Source organism: Halichoeres trimaculatus, unplaced genomic scaffold (genome assembly GCF_033239565.1).
Source record: "Halichoeres trimaculatus isolate MK-OKI-2021-1 unplaced genomic scaffold, fHalTri1.1 fHalTri1_scaffold_17, whole genome shotgun sequence".
Taxonomy (NCBI): domain Eukaryota; kingdom Metazoa; phylum Chordata; class Actinopteri; order Labriformes; family Labridae; genus Halichoeres; species Halichoeres trimaculatus.
Window position 1 is genome coordinate 22210184 of NW_027437195.1, and position 16189 is coordinate 22226372.

At 43.9% G+C, this 16189-nt stretch overlaps 3 protein-coding genes across 4 annotated transcripts; 1 reads left to right on the plus strand and 2 right to left on the minus strand.

Annotated features, from left to right (window-relative positions):
• Nucleotides 1-626: 626 nt before the first annotated feature.
• LOC141806208 (F-box/LRR-repeat protein 12-like) lies at nt 627-5919 on the minus strand. The gene is made up of 4 exons (XM_074691541.1): nt 5101-5919; nt 4770-4961; nt 4344-4554; nt 627-4230 (listed from the first exon to the last, which is right to left on the minus strand). The coding sequence occupies exons 1-4, from the start codon at nt 5753-5755 to the stop codon at nt 3996-3998; spliced, it is 1293 nt and encodes a 430-aa protein (XP_074547642.1). The 5' UTR covers nt 5756-5919; the 3' UTR covers nt 627-3995.
• Nucleotides 5546-9540, plus strand: cinp (cyclin dependent kinase 2 interacting protein). Of its 2 annotated transcripts, none has more exons than XM_074691542.1 (6): nt 5546-5678; nt 7465-7618; nt 8478-8655; nt 8804-8933; nt 9101-9230; nt 9338-9540. In XM_074691542.1, the coding sequence occupies exons 2-6, from the start codon at nt 7612-7614 to the stop codon at nt 9538-9540; spliced, it is 648 nt and encodes a 215-aa protein (XP_074547643.1). In that variant the 5' UTR covers nt 5546-5678; nt 7465-7611. The 2 variants fall into 2 exon arrangements, with proteins under 2 accessions (XP_074547643.1, XP_074547644.1); XM_074691543.1 differs by lacking the exon at nt 5546-5678 and adding an exon at nt 7235-7342.
• Nucleotides 9541-10133: 593 nt separating this feature from the next.
• Nucleotides 10134-16156, minus strand: znf839 (zinc finger protein 839). The gene is made up of 10 exons (XM_074691540.1): nt 15115-16156; nt 13617-14747; nt 13241-13378; nt 12953-13066; nt 12789-12881; nt 12535-12681; nt 12352-12456; nt 12129-12216; nt 11868-12042; nt 10134-11738 (listed from the first exon to the last, which is right to left on the minus strand). Exons 1-10 carry the CDS (start codon nt 15907-15909, stop codon nt 11228-11230), a joined length of 3297 nt encoding a protein of 1098 aa, XP_074547641.1. The 5' UTR covers nt 15910-16156; the 3' UTR covers nt 10134-11227.
• Nucleotides 16157-16189: the final 33 nt, after the last annotated feature.

The following is a 16189-nucleotide window of genomic DNA, read 5'->3' on the forward strand; positions in this document are numbered from 1 at the left end:
GTTGAATTCATATATTTTGGTATCCTATAAAACTGAACATTAGGTTCAAGACCTTTTTCACTGTTGACAAAATAACCCCTAAACAGAGTAAACTGTTTCTTGTATGTTAATACAATTACGAAAAGTCAGCGTTTAAAAAGTATTTATCATGAGTTACACATTTTTCAACCCAAATATTGCCAAACAATGAAATTAAAGTCATGTCAGTGAAGATTAACAATAAAAAAAAATATTCTGTAGTTCAACATATCTCCAAATTGGGGATTAGCTCAAACAGTTCAAACTATCCATAAGAAAAGAGAATAGTTATTGTATTCGAGCGATTAATTCTTTTGAGTAATGGCATATTTTTATGTTTTCAGTCTTTTCATTATTATCAGTGGTTCAAGGAAATTTTTAAATTAATTTTGAAAAACGTTTTTGTGACAGTTTTATCATTACAGTAAATAAATCTTGAACAGATTGACTTTTGTCTGTTAGTCCCGAGAATTTAAAAGTCATGTGAATTCCAGGTGTTCGAAGCTTTTATGTATTTCTTTATTCCTAATATATTGTTCAATCAAATGTTTGGAGCTAGTTTCTGAGGTCTCAGCAAAAGAAAGTCAAACACCAAGTACAATGTTTGAGTAAAACTTTATTCAACCAGATTATATCAAATTGGACTGAGTTGTAATGCCAAATTCAATATATATATATAGCATGAGGTGTGGAAATTATTATGTTCAGTGGTGTGTGTGTGTGTGATATGAAACCATAAAACTAAAAAAAGGGTAAATAAAGTTTTACATAAATAAGATGTCGTGCACCTGTGAGGAGGGAAGCAGACAGAATAGTGTCTCCAACATGACATTAGTCAGGCAGCCATAGCTCAGTGGTAGTTATCAACTCTCAATCAGAAGGCAAAACACTGAACCCTACAATGTTGGTCAGTGGTGTGTGGATGGATAAGAAAGCATTAGCTTCAACTGATGGTCCCATACAATACAAGTCTCTGCCATTAGTGTGTAAACGGGCTGTGGATGGGTGAAAGACACTAGAGGTGTTGTTAGAGCTCTGAGTGATCAGAAAGACTCAGAAAGTGCTGAGTACTGGTTCATTTACCATCAGTTACTTAATGATACTAAAAAGGCATCACACAAAAGCATTGACATTTACTCCTCTCCACTATATATAGCAGGGGTCTGAAACTCCAATTACCTGAGGGACACTTAAAAAAACAAAAACAAAAAAAGAAAAAAACCTACAAACCAACAGCTATTTCCTTTTTTCTTCCTCGCATCTCCCTGCTTCTGCTCCACATGTTAAGCTGAATAATGCCACTTGAGGTTATACCCCTTAAGAACAGAAACTTCTTCTTTGTATATGAAACATCTGTAATTCCCCTTAAACTCCACGGGAACAATCTCCCAATCCTCCTGAAACACTGTGCATGACATCAACCTTTCTTTTGGCTTTTGAAAGAGACATCTTGCTTTATTTATGTTTTGAGGTGTTAGCAGGATGCCAAATGTTTTCTTTTTTTTTGCACCTGGGTTCATGTGGGGACTATGTTGGGGTCCCAACAGTAGACCAGGCCATGAAAGTGGCGAGCCAGACTTCACAATGACTTGATGTCAAGGGGCGGGCCATATGGAATGGTTTTGCAGGCTGTGAGTTTGAGACCCCTGGTCTAAAACATTGCCCAGGTATTTAAAATGTGAAATTATCTGTACCCTTTCATCCTGGACAATGATATCAGCCTCAACCTGTTTTACTTCATGAAGAAGTACATACAAGTGGTTTTTCCCTCATTGGGCCTCATTCACTAAAAAATGCATAGAAATGTTCGTACTCAGCACAAAAAAATAAGGGGGTATGCAAAATCATGGTCGGATCCATGACACATCCGTTCCAGTCAAATTTGTTGAGCGCCTTGGGTATATTCATGACTCAGTTGGTGGGAGTAGTTGATGATTAATTTAACATACAAAATGTGACACTTTAATATTTTCAAATTGTAAACTAAGTAAGCTTGTGTATGAACTTGTGTTTTGACTCCATTTCAGCACTTCAGCTTTAACTCATTTTTAATGTATTATAAATTATTTTTTAATCGTTCTTGTAACTGCATTGTAATCATTGCTAGGCACCGCCCTGTTGGCTATGGCTGCCTTTTGCATCAGCTCTTTCTTCTTTGTCCGTTTCTTGTAACTTTTTTCGTCTCTTTTTCGTCATCTTTGAATTTGGAGTGGGTCATTACTTTGTTGGTCATGGACACCAAACTTTTTGTGGCTTCAGTGATATTTTTACTACTTTTTCTCCTGTGTTTGTCCGGAGATCCTACATGTAACCATGGCTGCATTATTTACATGTGAACTCAGCTGTTAGCAGCCTGTAGCATGTCAATGCTAACTGGTGTAAGGCTTGATGTTTCCCACAAGGTGAGGAGAAGGAGATGAGGATGACGTGCTGGTTCTCAGGTGTGAGCTAAGAAGTGACGACATGGACCTGTTCCTCCATCCATCATTATTGGGAACATTAAGATCTATCTCGAATAAGAGCTAGCCATGCTAACCCAGCAACAGAAGGAATAGCAGAGGGCAGAGTAGCATCATGCTATTCACAGACATGGCTAACAGAGCTAACATCAGACACCAACGCCACATTGGAAGAGCTTCACCTGCTGTGAGCAGACAGGATCTAGGAGACAGAGATGGATCATGACTGAAGAAGCTCAGTCCTGGACCCTGTGGAGGTGGAGGCTGGCTGAACTGGACAATGATGGACAAGCTGTTATCATCTATTTTCTTATGGACCTTTTTGCATTTTCTATATACTTTCTTACTTTTGTTTTTTTGATTGCTGCTGTGACTTCAATTCCGTTGTACTTGTTACAATGACAAAGTTCTATTCTATTCTATTTATTATGACGTGCTGCTGACCTCTTGACCAGGTTACCCTTGTAAAAGTCATTGTGATCTCAGTGGCGTTTTATCTGGTTAAATAACAGTTAAATAAAATAAAATAAAAAATATTTAATATTAAAATATATATTTTATATTGCATTTTATTTTTATTCTATTTTGTTAGCAATGTAAAAATAAATTCAAATAACAATATACTGATGGATCCCAGATTTGTGCTTCAAACGTTTGAAACGATTGAAACACAAATTTGTGTGTATACACTGCTGGTGAATGAGGCCCATTAAGTGTGAGGCAAAACTCAGACAGCTAACTAGAGATTTGAGCCATGACTGGGGTGAACTTGGCTGCTATTTCTTGCATGTCCTTAACATGTACAAGATAACAGTGAATTCTGCATACACATAGGTTTCAACTTCAGCGTAGACAGGCAGCAGATCAATAACATGAAAACTGAATAACAAGGGTCCTAAAAACTGTGCCTTGTGGCACACCATCACAGTAAGAAACAAGGATGTCCTATCATCAACATGTGTACAATACCTCCTCACAGTTGGATGGGCCACCACCCTTCAGATAGCTTTCATAGCACACCATTAAAATGTTTCCTTATAGCTTTCATAATTTTGGCCCACAGTCAATAACTGACAATCCCAAGATATTATCAGATCCTGCTCCCTGCAGAAAATCTGAATTCTGTGACAGAGGATGTGGGTCACATCATTGAATGAAACAAATTCAGATTTTGAGTATAAAGTCATTTGCTTTAAAAAACAAAACGGCCAATTTCTGCAAAAAAAAAACCCCAGAAAACTTGAACTTTTTTTGTTATTTTTTAAGCCTGCTTCATTCTTCTACATAAAAGTTTAGCTTTAACAGTTTGAGCACCAGGTGATCAATAACATTCATTAAAGACAAAGAGGTCTTTGAATTAACTAGTACATCTGTGACACACTTCAAAAGCTTACACGTGATTATGCCAAGCAACATCACCCAGCATGCAGCAGTGACACAGTTTCTCCACTGAAGGCACTTTGCACATAGCAGATAAATGATAACAACAAGACAGGACAAGTTAGCTGCTGTGATTGGTCAGACACACTCACAGGCGAGTGGGTCCCTGTGTGAGTTGGTGATGACTCGCACTCTGTGATTGGTCTGTACTTGCAGGTCAGAGATCAGCTGCTGCAAACGAGGACTTGGCTCATAGACGACCCAGCTCGGGTCACTCGGGTCAGGTCTGTAGAATGAGTCCAGAACCTCAAGTGTGTCAAGTAGCAACAGATGTGACAGAGACAGGAAGTCGGCGTCTGACACAGTCTGATGTCTGTAAACAAAATAAAACAATGTTCTAAACCAAGCTACTGATTATCGGGGAATCCCTCTGTTGTGATTTCAGTGTTGGTGGAGACTTCCTGAAGTTCAGTGTTGCAGACTTACCTGATTCGGAGCGTCCTCAGGTGAGGGAACAGCTGTGGGAGGAGCCTGACCAGGTTGGATGAGGAGCCCCAGGGCTCCAGGTGCAGATGTTCAAGGTGAGAAGCTCTGAGTGAGACCACCTGCAGGTCTTCAGGCTGCAGGTCCACACAGAGTGTCAGACTTAGGAGGGAGGACGGGAGGAAGTCAGCGTACACCGCCAGAGGATGGCCTCCTATTGGACAGACAGAGTGAGCCCATCGCAGTCTAGAGGATATGAGAGGAACTGCAGTTTACTTTTAAATGAGGCTCAATGGGGACTTACTCACAGCTGGATATGACCTCTAGTGGACATAACTGGAACTGCACTAATTTATGACAACTGTTGTAAATTCAGTGATCGAAAAATCACCAAGTCAGAGTGAAATTCTCAGGGAACTTGATTCTGACCGTGCACACAGAGGCTGCGGAGCTGCGGCAGGGACGTCAGCCATGTTTGCAGGTGACAGGTGGGTCCAGGCACGGAGTACATATGAAACACTGACAGGTTGTGTAGGTTGGACAGAGGCTGCAGAACTTCCTGTGTCACCACTGCATCATAGTTCAGCAACTGCAGGTCAGACAGCTTGAGAGCAGTGCCACCTAGTGAACAAATCCAAAGACACATACTTATAGCTAATGACTATTTACACACCCAGATTGTTTCTCTAATGATTATTCTAGTGCTGTCAGAGGATGGGGTTATATGTAATGAGTGCTAGTGCTGTGTGTGTGTGTTTACCTGTGGACTGGGCGGGGCTAAAGAAGTCATGTGACAGCATCTTGTAGGTGATCATGGTGCAGGACAGGTGTCTGAGCTCACACAGGTGAGTCAGGAGTCCACTGAGTGTTGGCACCCTCAAAGTGCCGTTGTGATGCAGCACCAGTGACTTCAGACGAGTCAGCTGACTGATGGCTGCCAACAGGTGAGAGGCATTACAGGTGATCTGCACGTAGCAGAGACTGAGCTGAGTCAGCTGATGTTTCAGGGGCAACAGGAAGTCGAGGTTTTTTAGTGGAATGCTACAGGAAGTGACTGACAGACTCCACATCTGGCTGAACAGGTCCAGCTTGTCTATGCTCCCTTCCCTCCAATCCTCTAATCGCAGCACTTCAAGAGCAGGGAGCCAGGAGTGGAGTTCCTTCAGCTGTTTCCTCCTGCCTGACCTCAGCGACACTCTGCTCACCTGTCTCTGAGCCAGGCTGCGCCAAAACGGCTGGTTGTACCTGGAGAAGTCTTTCAGTACAACGCTGAAGCCGCGCCACAAGGGGCGGGACTTGTCGATGAGCCGTCTAAAGGGAGAACAGGTAGAGCGCACGGTGAGTTTGTCTCTCCAGGACAGGTAGCTGAACACCTGCAGCCACAACTCGGGTGGAAGCTGCAGCACTGACATCATTACTCTGCCAAGACGTCAAACACGAATCACAAAAACAAGTTAGAAAAAAAAAAAAGCCTTTATCCAAACTTTTTCAGCAAGTTTAGTATTCTGACTGTTCGATCAGCTGTCTTTAACAATTATTAATCAGACCAACTCAACTTCTCGATCAGAGGGACGGACACGCTATTATTTCTCTTGCTGTTTCCTGTTACGTCACTACAGTACGGAGGCTGTGTGAGAATAGTGAGGTCTCACTCTGACCATTTTTTATGTGCTCAGGATTCAGAGCCCGAGTCAGAATCCCATTTACCAAGTAGCTTTTTACATTAGAAGGAATTTGTCTCGTTCTGTTTGTGCAAAGAGATTAAAAAAAAAACATAAATAAAATAATATTTAGAAAGATAAGATAAAACACATGTACATTGTATTAACTGGTATAAACCACAAATACACTGATTTTGTTTTTGGGCTTACTTAAGTTTCTTCAGGGCCTCTGCAGCCAAACAAGTAAGGATAGAATACGATTTATCCTTATGAAAAATAAATCCACACAACTCAAACAGCTGTTTTCTAGACCGCCTACTAAAGTAGCAGCTCCCCCTGATTTGGTGATAAGTATGTGGGGAAAAAATGATTTTTTTTTTATCTTAAAAAAGTATAAAAAATAAAAAAATAAAAAAATTCTCAGTATGAATTGGACCAGTCAAGCTCCCATACTGTTTCCCACAGTGCATGACCATAAACTGTATGAAATATGTATGTAGTCTCAGCTATGTCACCTGTCTGTTCCTGGTGCAGAGTATTGAAGCCGATTGTTGTCAGGGGTCATATTGGATATGACGTGGGCTTTGAGCTTTTTTACTAACAGCTACAAGGTGCCTGTTAGTCATGTGAGCTGAGCTGTGTCTCTGATTGGACAAACTTGTGGCCCTGATATCTTCCAAACCAAGGAGTTAGAAAAAAATTCACCCTTCATACAGAGCATGCTTGTAGTGAAATTAGCATCTCAGATCCTAGTCGTTGTTTAAACCAGGCTGTATCCTTGTTTCTGTGGATAGAAGTGAAGTGTTGCAAAAGAAACACCAGTAAATCTTGTCTCCTCTGGCCCTGAAAAAGATGATAACCATTTTACTGGTAACTGTTGTCTATCTACAAAATTCATTGAAGTCAGTATAAACCACTTATTAACTTTTTCCAACTATACATTGATTAAAGAAAGCAGTTTTCCACTGGCTGTTTCATGCTTTCCCAAACTGGAAACCAGTGTAGCAGCATGCTACAAAACGGACCTAATTAAACAGACTGCATACTACATCCAAAAGTTCTAGGCAGTATGCAGTGCATACTACAGACTATATTTATATCTCAAAGGGGAGGAGCAGACGGTTTGGGAAACAGCCAGAGTGAGACATCTTCATAAAATTAGACGTTCTCAGTAGGATGACGTCACTTTCTGTAATCACTCAATTCGTGATTTAGTTTAGGAGTTCTCACAGCGTGCCTTTCCAAACATGGAGGGCCACGCCATAGAGGCGCCATGACTTAGTTATGTTATCTGGATGGACAGATTATGCACGACATAATTTACATGATGTGATTTTTATGGTATTAATTAATATTTTATTTGTATGCAAGCTCTAATAAACATTTTTCTAATATTCAAAACAAGCATTTTAAACTATAGTTACTGGTTATCTGTGTGATTTTCCCCCTACTGTCTCATTCAGGAATACTGCTGGTTAAAGAAGAAAGAAAGAAAGAAAGAAAGACGAAAGCGAAGCGACCAGCAGGAGGCGCTGACTCGGTTTGATTGAGGAGAACCACCACAGAAGAAGAAACCCTGCAGCATGAGGTTAAAATGAAAACATGATGAGATGGAAGGTAAGTGTAAAATGATAATTTCGAGTTAAGTTTAGTTTGTAGGTTAGCAATTGTAACGCGCATCTGTAGCCAGAGTATACCTCATAATTTACGGGACACTTGAAACGTGTAAATCTGAGGTCGAATATACAAAAATATAAAGTTTTGGAGAAAGTGAAACACTAAATCTTTTTTTTTTTTCATTAAGTAAAGATTGAGTATCTTATCACTGACTTTTTTGTCAGCTGTATCAGTAGCTGTTTGTCGACAGGGTATTATAATAATGAAAAATATTCATGTGAGCCACAGATTTTCAAAGACAACTATGTGATTTCATTCACAGAGTTTAGGAGATATTCGGCATATTTAGCTTGCTGCTTGCTCTGTATTTATCAACCCTAAGACTTCATCTATCTATCTATCTATCTATCTATCTATCTATCTATCTATCTATCTATCTATCTCAAATTGACTTTAATAACCATACTCTGAGTAAATAATAATCTAACAGTTAGGTTCCCCTCCAAAATATAAAATGACTGTAAACAGTAACAAGCTATATTAAATTCAACTCTCTACAGTGTGTGTGTGATTTCAGACCCTTGGTGAATGTTTCTGTGTTTGCTCCAGATGTCTCTTAGCTTTTGCATCACTTATTCTTTTGGAAAAGCGTGTATTCTGTTTATTTGTTTTTATAACATTTCCCTAAGTCTTAACTTATTTGATGTTGTAGTTATCCTTTATATGATTTTGTACAATTTTTTTATGTTTCATATTTGTCAGTTTGTTTAAGAAAAAACAAAAAAGAGGTGCATCTGTAGCCAGTTCCAAGGGGAAACAATTTTTTTTTTCTTGCATTTTCACCCTCTTCTCATACCAGGTCGGTCAGGTGACATCACAGTGACCTCAGCTAACAGGAAGTCCTCAGCTGTCACAGGAAGTGCGAGAAAAATCAAAGACAATGCCGCGGACTGGCACAACCTGATGATGAAGTGGGAAAAACTCAACAATGAAGGGTTTGGTGTGGCGAACAACATCGTCAACTTCAGGCTGACACGGTGAGATTAAACTTAAACTGGGCAGTTCTCATTTGGTGAGGTTAGTTTAATACGTTGAGTTTTATTGTTATTTCTGTTATATAGTATCCTGTTCACTCTTCTAGCAGCTGGACTTCTTTACAGGTTTGATTCCTTTTCTCTGTTTCAGCTCAACGAGTGATCAGATGCTGCTGGTAGATGAGTCTTCGACATCTCCATCAGCTCCCTCCCAGCAGACAGGTGGTGCTACAGAGCTGCAGGATGAATGCAGCAAACTGCAGGACATTGTTGACAAAATGGTAGTTTTCCAAATTGTGAGGAGCGCGTAAAGTCGATAAATGTGTCAGCCGTGAGGCAGCCACTTCTTCCTCAGGATTGACACGTTTTTAAATAAAACCTGCTTAACAAGCAGCTCCACACTAATCACACATTCAAGCCTTTAAAGTTTGTCCTCCATCTCTGTTAGGTTGCTGTGGTGACAAAGATGGAGCGCCTGATGACATCACAGCAAGGCATTCAGGAGTTGGAGGAGTTTCAGTTTGGACCTGAAGGGAGGAAGTTTCCACTCTTTCACACCTGGCAAACAAAACACTTCGGTGAGTTTATCTGTTCACTGGCACATACAAGTATGACATCAGAACAGACCCGTATGATATTTACAGGTGTTTATTCAGGTGTTTCACATCTTGTTGTCTCATTACAGAGGACTCATCTCGTGTCATCTTGGACTCGTATCGTCAGGAGCTGAAGTTGAAGCAGAAGATCCTTCAGGAAGTGGCTCATACTGCAAACTCTGACCTCTGCATGGTCTACCTGTCCTGCTGGCTGCACCAGCCTTTCATCCCTGTCCAGACCAGACTGACCCTGGAGGCTCTGCTGCTGGAGACAGGGCACCGCCCACTCTGATATCATCACACCTCTAAGATCATGTGATCAGCCCAGAAACTGATGCACAGCTGGTTTATTGAACAGGTACAAACAGTACCCACGTCCTGCTCTTGGTGAACTGAACCTGTTTTGAGCAAAGAGACTCAAAAACCGGACATCCAAAGTGTTCATACATGTTAGCATTGTTTCTTAAAGACTTGATGCAACCATGAAAACTGTATTTAAACAATGTCTGTCTTTATTGTTATATGAGATGTTTGAACTGTTTTGTTTCTTCAGTATACCAAAACAAAATGTAACTCTTACTTGAAAAGCAGCATGAATCATGTGTTGTATTCTGAAATACTAATGCTCAGGTGTGAGTTTGTCACATCAGTTTATTGGAGGAACATGAAATGTGTTTAATGCATTCAGCACTCAATCCATCAACATGACAATCAGTAAATGTAACTCCTCCACACTGCTCTCCGTCCATTCTCCAGAACCAGTACAAACCTTCAGCTTGGAAAATGTTTCACTGTGAAGTTTTATAAAAAGTAATAAAATAGTGCAACTTTTTTTAAACTTTTTCAGATTTATCTACATATAAACAGCCAACTAATCAGTTTCTAGTTTTCAACAAACAACAAGTCCAAACATGAAAACACTGAAAAAAAAACTAGTTTACATATAATACAGTCACTCCAGAGTCCTTAAAAACCAGCAGGAGGAGTCATCACTGACGTCACAAGTGAGAACTGAATGAGCCAATCAGATAAGAAGCTGAAGGATAATAACACTGCTGAGTACGGAGGCCTGCTGAGGACACTGACATCACAAACTGATGGAGGAGCATTACTAATTTATAACTCCAAGGAAAGGAACACAGTAAACGAATCAGATTATCAGGAGTCCTCAAACACAACTGATCAAGATTTAAAGGGCGGTTCTGATATATAGTTTTGACATCTTTTTCTGCAACATTCTCCTTGATGGATCAAAATATTTCCACTGAAAGTTTTGTTTCTGTTTGAAGGATTCTTAACTTCAGATACACACAAGCTGCTGATCTACCTCTGCCCCCACCTGTTATTTTTTGTGCATTTTTGATTTCTTTTAGTGTTTTAAACTGTTAAGTTACAACCAACACAGTAACACAAACTACCACGCTGACACAGGCAGAGGTAGAACAGCTTCTCCTGCACTAGTGGCCTAAAAAGAGTGATGCCAGGGTTGTTAATAACACCAGAATTTCCCTTTAAATATGTTCCCACCTGCTCTATGGTAGCTCCCTGGAGACAAATGAAGTTTGCTGAACTTATTCCTCTCAGGCAATAAGACCTGAAATATATTTCACGAGTAACAAAAACTAAAATATTTAAAATTTATACAGAAAACGGGATCGTCACCGACAGCCTCAGAGTTTTGTTAAGTCGGCAGAAATACTTGGTAGGTATGTCTTGTTTTTGATCTTCCTTCATCCGACTGGAGTCATACATCCAACAGTTTGTCCTGTTTGCTCTCAGGTACACAAAACACAAGCTGCTGACAAACAGGTGTTTAAGCTCCGCCCCCTCAGAGATGGAAGAGTACATGTTGACTTTTTTAAGACTTATGTAGCTTCAGATGTTTGATGTTTGAAACCAGTTCATGTTTACAGGTCCAGGAGTCCGTATGTCTAGGTAAAAGAGTCCACCTTATAAGTCCAGATCAGTCTGGATCCTGCTCAGGTTCCCTGTGGTGCTTTGGCCCCATCTGAAGCCTCAATGCCCAGCAGGGCCTGGACTGCCTCTAAAGGGACTCCCTCTGGAGTCTGGATGTGCATGGTGGTCCCGTCCGGCCCGTTGACGATGACAATCCGGTCTAATCCAGGCTCTGCAAGCTGGACGGTCATCCCCTCAGTCTGGATGTAGATCTCCTGACCCTCCTGCAGCTCTTTGGGCTCAGAGTCAGAGGAGTCTTTTTGAGTCGAAGTCTGGACTGAGCTTGACCCAGGTGTCTGGACCGAGCTGGACTTGGGCGTCTTTGAGTCTGTGGTGGTTTGTGCTGGACTTGGGTCTTTCTCCAGCTCCTTTACCTGGTCTTTTAAATCACTGCTGCTCTCAACCTGGTCCTGATGCAGAGGTTCCACCTGGGGGCTGGTCTGTAGGGGCCCTTTCCCCTGGTCCTCAGCAGTCACCTCCATAGGTGTAGGAGGGGGTGGAGCTTGTGTGGAGGATGTCTTATCAGAAGAGGAGCTGTAGGACAAGAAAAAACACTTTAGACCAAACAGTAAATACTGCACTCCAACACCTCCAACAGCCCAACCCTGTGCCATCACCTGGCCTACCTGTCATTTAGAGGGCAGGGGGGCGGGGCCAGCTCACCTGGAAGTTGAGTCAGCAGCACTAGATTCAGCTGGAACGACCAGCGGAGACACTGAAACCGAGCAGGACTTCAAAGAGGAGGTTGCCGGGGCTACAGAGGTTGCAGAGGTCACAGGGGTCACAGGGATAGCAGAGGTCACAGGGGTCACAGAGGTTGCAGGGGCAGAGGTACCTCCTTGAGAAGAAAAATGAGAAACAGAGGGTCAGTTTGAAAACCAGGTTCAGCATCAGCATTGGCTTGTTCTGTGTCAGTAGTCAGACCTGTTTTTGGCGTCTCGATGCCGTTCTGGTGAACTGGCACACTGTTCTCCATCTTGAATCTCTTAGAAGGTGGCAGCATCTTGGAATTCTGGGAAACAGAGTTTGTGACTGAATCAGACTAAACCAGGCTCAAAGTTCTGGCTCTGAGGACCACTGAGTCTGCAAACAACAAGATCCTAACTGGAACCAGACCCAACCTGGACCCTGCTCTGCTTGCCCTTACCTCCATGTATCGAACGTTTTTATTGGTCACGCTGGAGCTGGGGGACGCCCCAGGAACCACTTTCATCCTGTTCACCTCATCCAGGATCCCAAGAGACCGGGCAACCTGCCACACACAGACCAGGTCAGTGTGAGCCAGACCAGGACACAGACCACTTGAGTACAACCACTGAGTTCTCCTTACCTCGATGTTCCTGACCTCCAGCGGCATGGCTCCTCCCTGAGGGCTGTTGATGTAGTCCAAGGCAGCCTGTCTTACCTGAGCCTGCAGGGACTCAAACTCACGGTAAATGTCTGGAAACCTAGACCGAGCTGGCCCACCACGCTCCACCTGGAAAAAAATAAAAGCGACACTTTTAACACCTCTGGAGAGCTTCACAGCTGAACAGAAACAGCACATTGCAGAGACCACACACAGTGCAGTGTATGAGTGTGCACCTTTGACAGCAGCAGCTCCCACAAACTCAACACTTTGGTCAGACGAGGAAGAACAATATCCATCAGCTCCTCGTCCTCACATTGCTCCACCAGCTGTGAACAAAACACAATTGTCATGGAAGTACAATAACAACATACCAGTTTGATCAAATATCTCCTCTTACCTCCTGCAGACGCTCTCGTCTCCTCTCTGCCTGCTGCTCTGCTGTAACTGTGGGAGGGGCAAGCTTTGGAGGTCGACCACGACGACCCCGCCTACTGGCAAGGCCAACTGACACCTGAGAGGATTGTCCAATTAGATTTTAAATGCTAACTCATCACAGGTAAAGTCAAGAAGAACACAATCAACATATTGAGAGCATGTCAGTCAGTTAAGTACGACCTCATCAGTTGTACGTAAGTGCTCATGGAAAAATAAGAAACTGGTTTGAAGGGGTTTGAAATTCCCTCACTTTAGGTGGTGGTGCTAATGGTCGTCCCAGGCCCCGCCCTCGACCTCGTCCCCTGCCTCTTCCTCGTCCTCTGGGCCGACCTGGGCTTCGGTGATGAAGGCCCCTGAGTCCCACAGCTGCAGCAGGACCGCTCTCCACCTGGAGACAAAAAGACACTGACTGGTTACAAGTTAGTCACCAACCTGCAAGAGGTTAACAAGTCAACGAGTCATAGGATAAAGCTAAAATCTGACCTGTCAGTCACTCATCACTGAAAAAAAAACATTAATTACTTAATAGTAGAACACAAGTAAGCTAACCTGACGGTGAAACCTGAAACTGAAATATGATACTCCCAGCAGATCTGAGCTCTGATTGGCTGACAGGTCTCTCCTACCCTGCTTGTTGCTGTGATAGCCGGTTTCTCTTCCTTCTTCTTCACCTCCTCTTCTTTGACTGCTCCTGATGTTGTCTCCTGTGATTGGCTGCCCTCTCTGAGGGCACGTGGCGAGCTGCTGGGCGCGTCCTCAGGCAGTTCTGGCTCACCGTGGGTTGGGTTCAGTCTGTAGTGCCGGTTCAGACCTCCGGGGCCAATGTAGGCTTTGTCGCAGGTCTGGCAGCGGTGAGACCGAGACTTGTGGCTGTAGGTGAGGGAGGGGGAGGAGCCAGCCTTTTTCTCACCATCTCCCTCTTCCTCCACACTCATGTCGGAGTAGTCGTCAGAGTCAGACTGGTGGCTGTCAGCCAGGTCTTCTGTTTTTATGAACTTGTAGTCTTTGGCTTTGTACTTTGGCGGTCTGGAGACTCGACCTGATCTTGTCTGGACCTTCACAGCCTTCTTATCTTTCTTCTTTAGCTTCTTTTCCTTCTCTTTTTCCCGATCTTTCTCCTTGACAGCTGGGGATTGAGTAACTAGAGGTGTGGCTAGTGCAGCAGGTTTGGCAGCAGGTGCGGTGGTCTGTGGGGTCGCTTGGACTGCAGGGACTTTAACTGGACTCTTACTGGTCTCTGTCCTTGTGCCATTAGCAGGAGTTTTAATCAGAGGGATGGTTACAGTTTTTGTAGTAGAGCTGGGCAAGGTCTTCACAATGGATGTAGGTGTCTTGACAATTGGGGGGGTGGTGGTTTTGACAGTAGATGAGGGCGGGGTCTTTACAGCTGAGGGAGTCTGAACTCTTACAGGAGAGGCAGCAGGTTTCTGAACAGGGCTAGAGCTAGAGCTGGTTCCTGCTGACTTGACCTGGCCCGTAAGCTTGTGGACTACTGGTAGCAAAGATCCAACCACAGGGGCAGGGCTCTGTAACAGCAGCTGGATCGGGGGATCCCCTGGATTCTGTTGCAGGAAGAACTGCTGACCCTGCTGACCAACCACAGGCTGGATGTGGATGATCTGAGCACTGCTCACACTGCCGTTGGATGACAGCTTCACCTGTGAAGGATTGACAGCTACAGTCTTCTGCTGGGAGGCAGTGCCGGGCTTCACCTCCTGTTTGAGCGGGACCTGGACCTGGATCCTGACAGGTTCAGGCTGGATGGAGAGAAGGAGAAATCAGAGGGATCAATCCTATGACACACACTGACTCGTCATTAAAAAAAAGAGCCATGAAAGACAACTGAAAGCTCCAGAAATAATATTGAATACTGCTGATGCGTATTATTGGATGGATAAAATAAACTGAGGTAAAGATGAAATTTAATGCACATAGAGAATAAATTATAGTCCAGTCCTTTGAGGGCTGATAAAACTGTTGTTTTGAACCATTTTTAATTGTGTAAACTTGCTCTGGTTGACAGAAGGAGTGGATTGGTTGTGTGCAGTCACACAAACAGAAAAAGGTAAGAGGGGGGTCTCATGGATCTGGTGAAACTACTGGAAGGCTCCAGACGAGACTCACCTTCTTCTGGACCACCTGAACTGAGCTGCTGCTCTGTTTGGCGACCTGCTGGGCGACACTCTTCAGCTGCTGGGAGGCATTGTTCTGGGTTGTAGTCTTTAAGTTCTGTGGAGAGACCTGGATCTGTTGCTTCACAGCCTGCTGGGGGACCTGGATCTGCTGCTTCACGGTCTGCTGGGGTACCTGGACGTGGATCTGCTGCTGCGACTTAGTGACTTGGTTGATGACCTGCTGCAGCTGACTTGGGTCCAGGGCTGTGTTTTGGACCGGGATGGTCTTCACCAGCTGGCTCTGCTGGAGCAGCTGTGCGGCCTCAGTGTCAGAAACCTGGACGATCTGCTGCTTGGTGAGCTGGTCTAGCAGAGCCTGCTGCTCCTCGGCCGTGAGTCCGGAGCCCTCCACCAAACTGCCGTCAGGCTGCACGTAGATGATGGTGGTGTTGCTGAGATCAGTACCCAGAGTGGTGAACTCGGTACCCACTAAGATGCTCTGCTCCTCCGGGCAGCTCTGTAAGAAATCTGCCAGCTGAACTCCGGACACCTCCGAAACACCCTCGCCGGGCTGAGTGGTCTCTACCCGGGGTACTGTCTGTGAACTCTCCGCGGGGTGATTGTTCTGGTCGGCGGTCGCTGCAGACACATTCTCACCCGGTTGTGGGCTCTGAGGGATGGGTGCTGAGGTTAAACTGTTCCCGGGCTGGGTGCACTGGGGGGCGGGGGTCTGAGTCGCGGCCCCCGGCGGTTCCGTGGCTGTTATTGTTCTGGTCGAACCGCTGTCATCCTCGTTGTCCGCCATTTTGGCCGTGAAGCTAAAAGATAGCTTAGCTCAAACTAGGGGGCAGTCGGTGGATCAGATAAACCTTTCCGTCTGACGGTATCACAGAATAAATACTTTGCTTTAAAACCGGTGTGTGCTGGTGAATAAAACGTTCCCCTGGGATGGAGGAGGACATTAACGGAGTGCTAATAACGGGAGCGGGTAACGGTTAGCTGGCTGAGTTTTGAACTAGCCTAGCTTAGCCATCGTCAGGGGCGGGAGAGAAGAATTCTGGAATGGATCAGCTCAGGGACCGGAC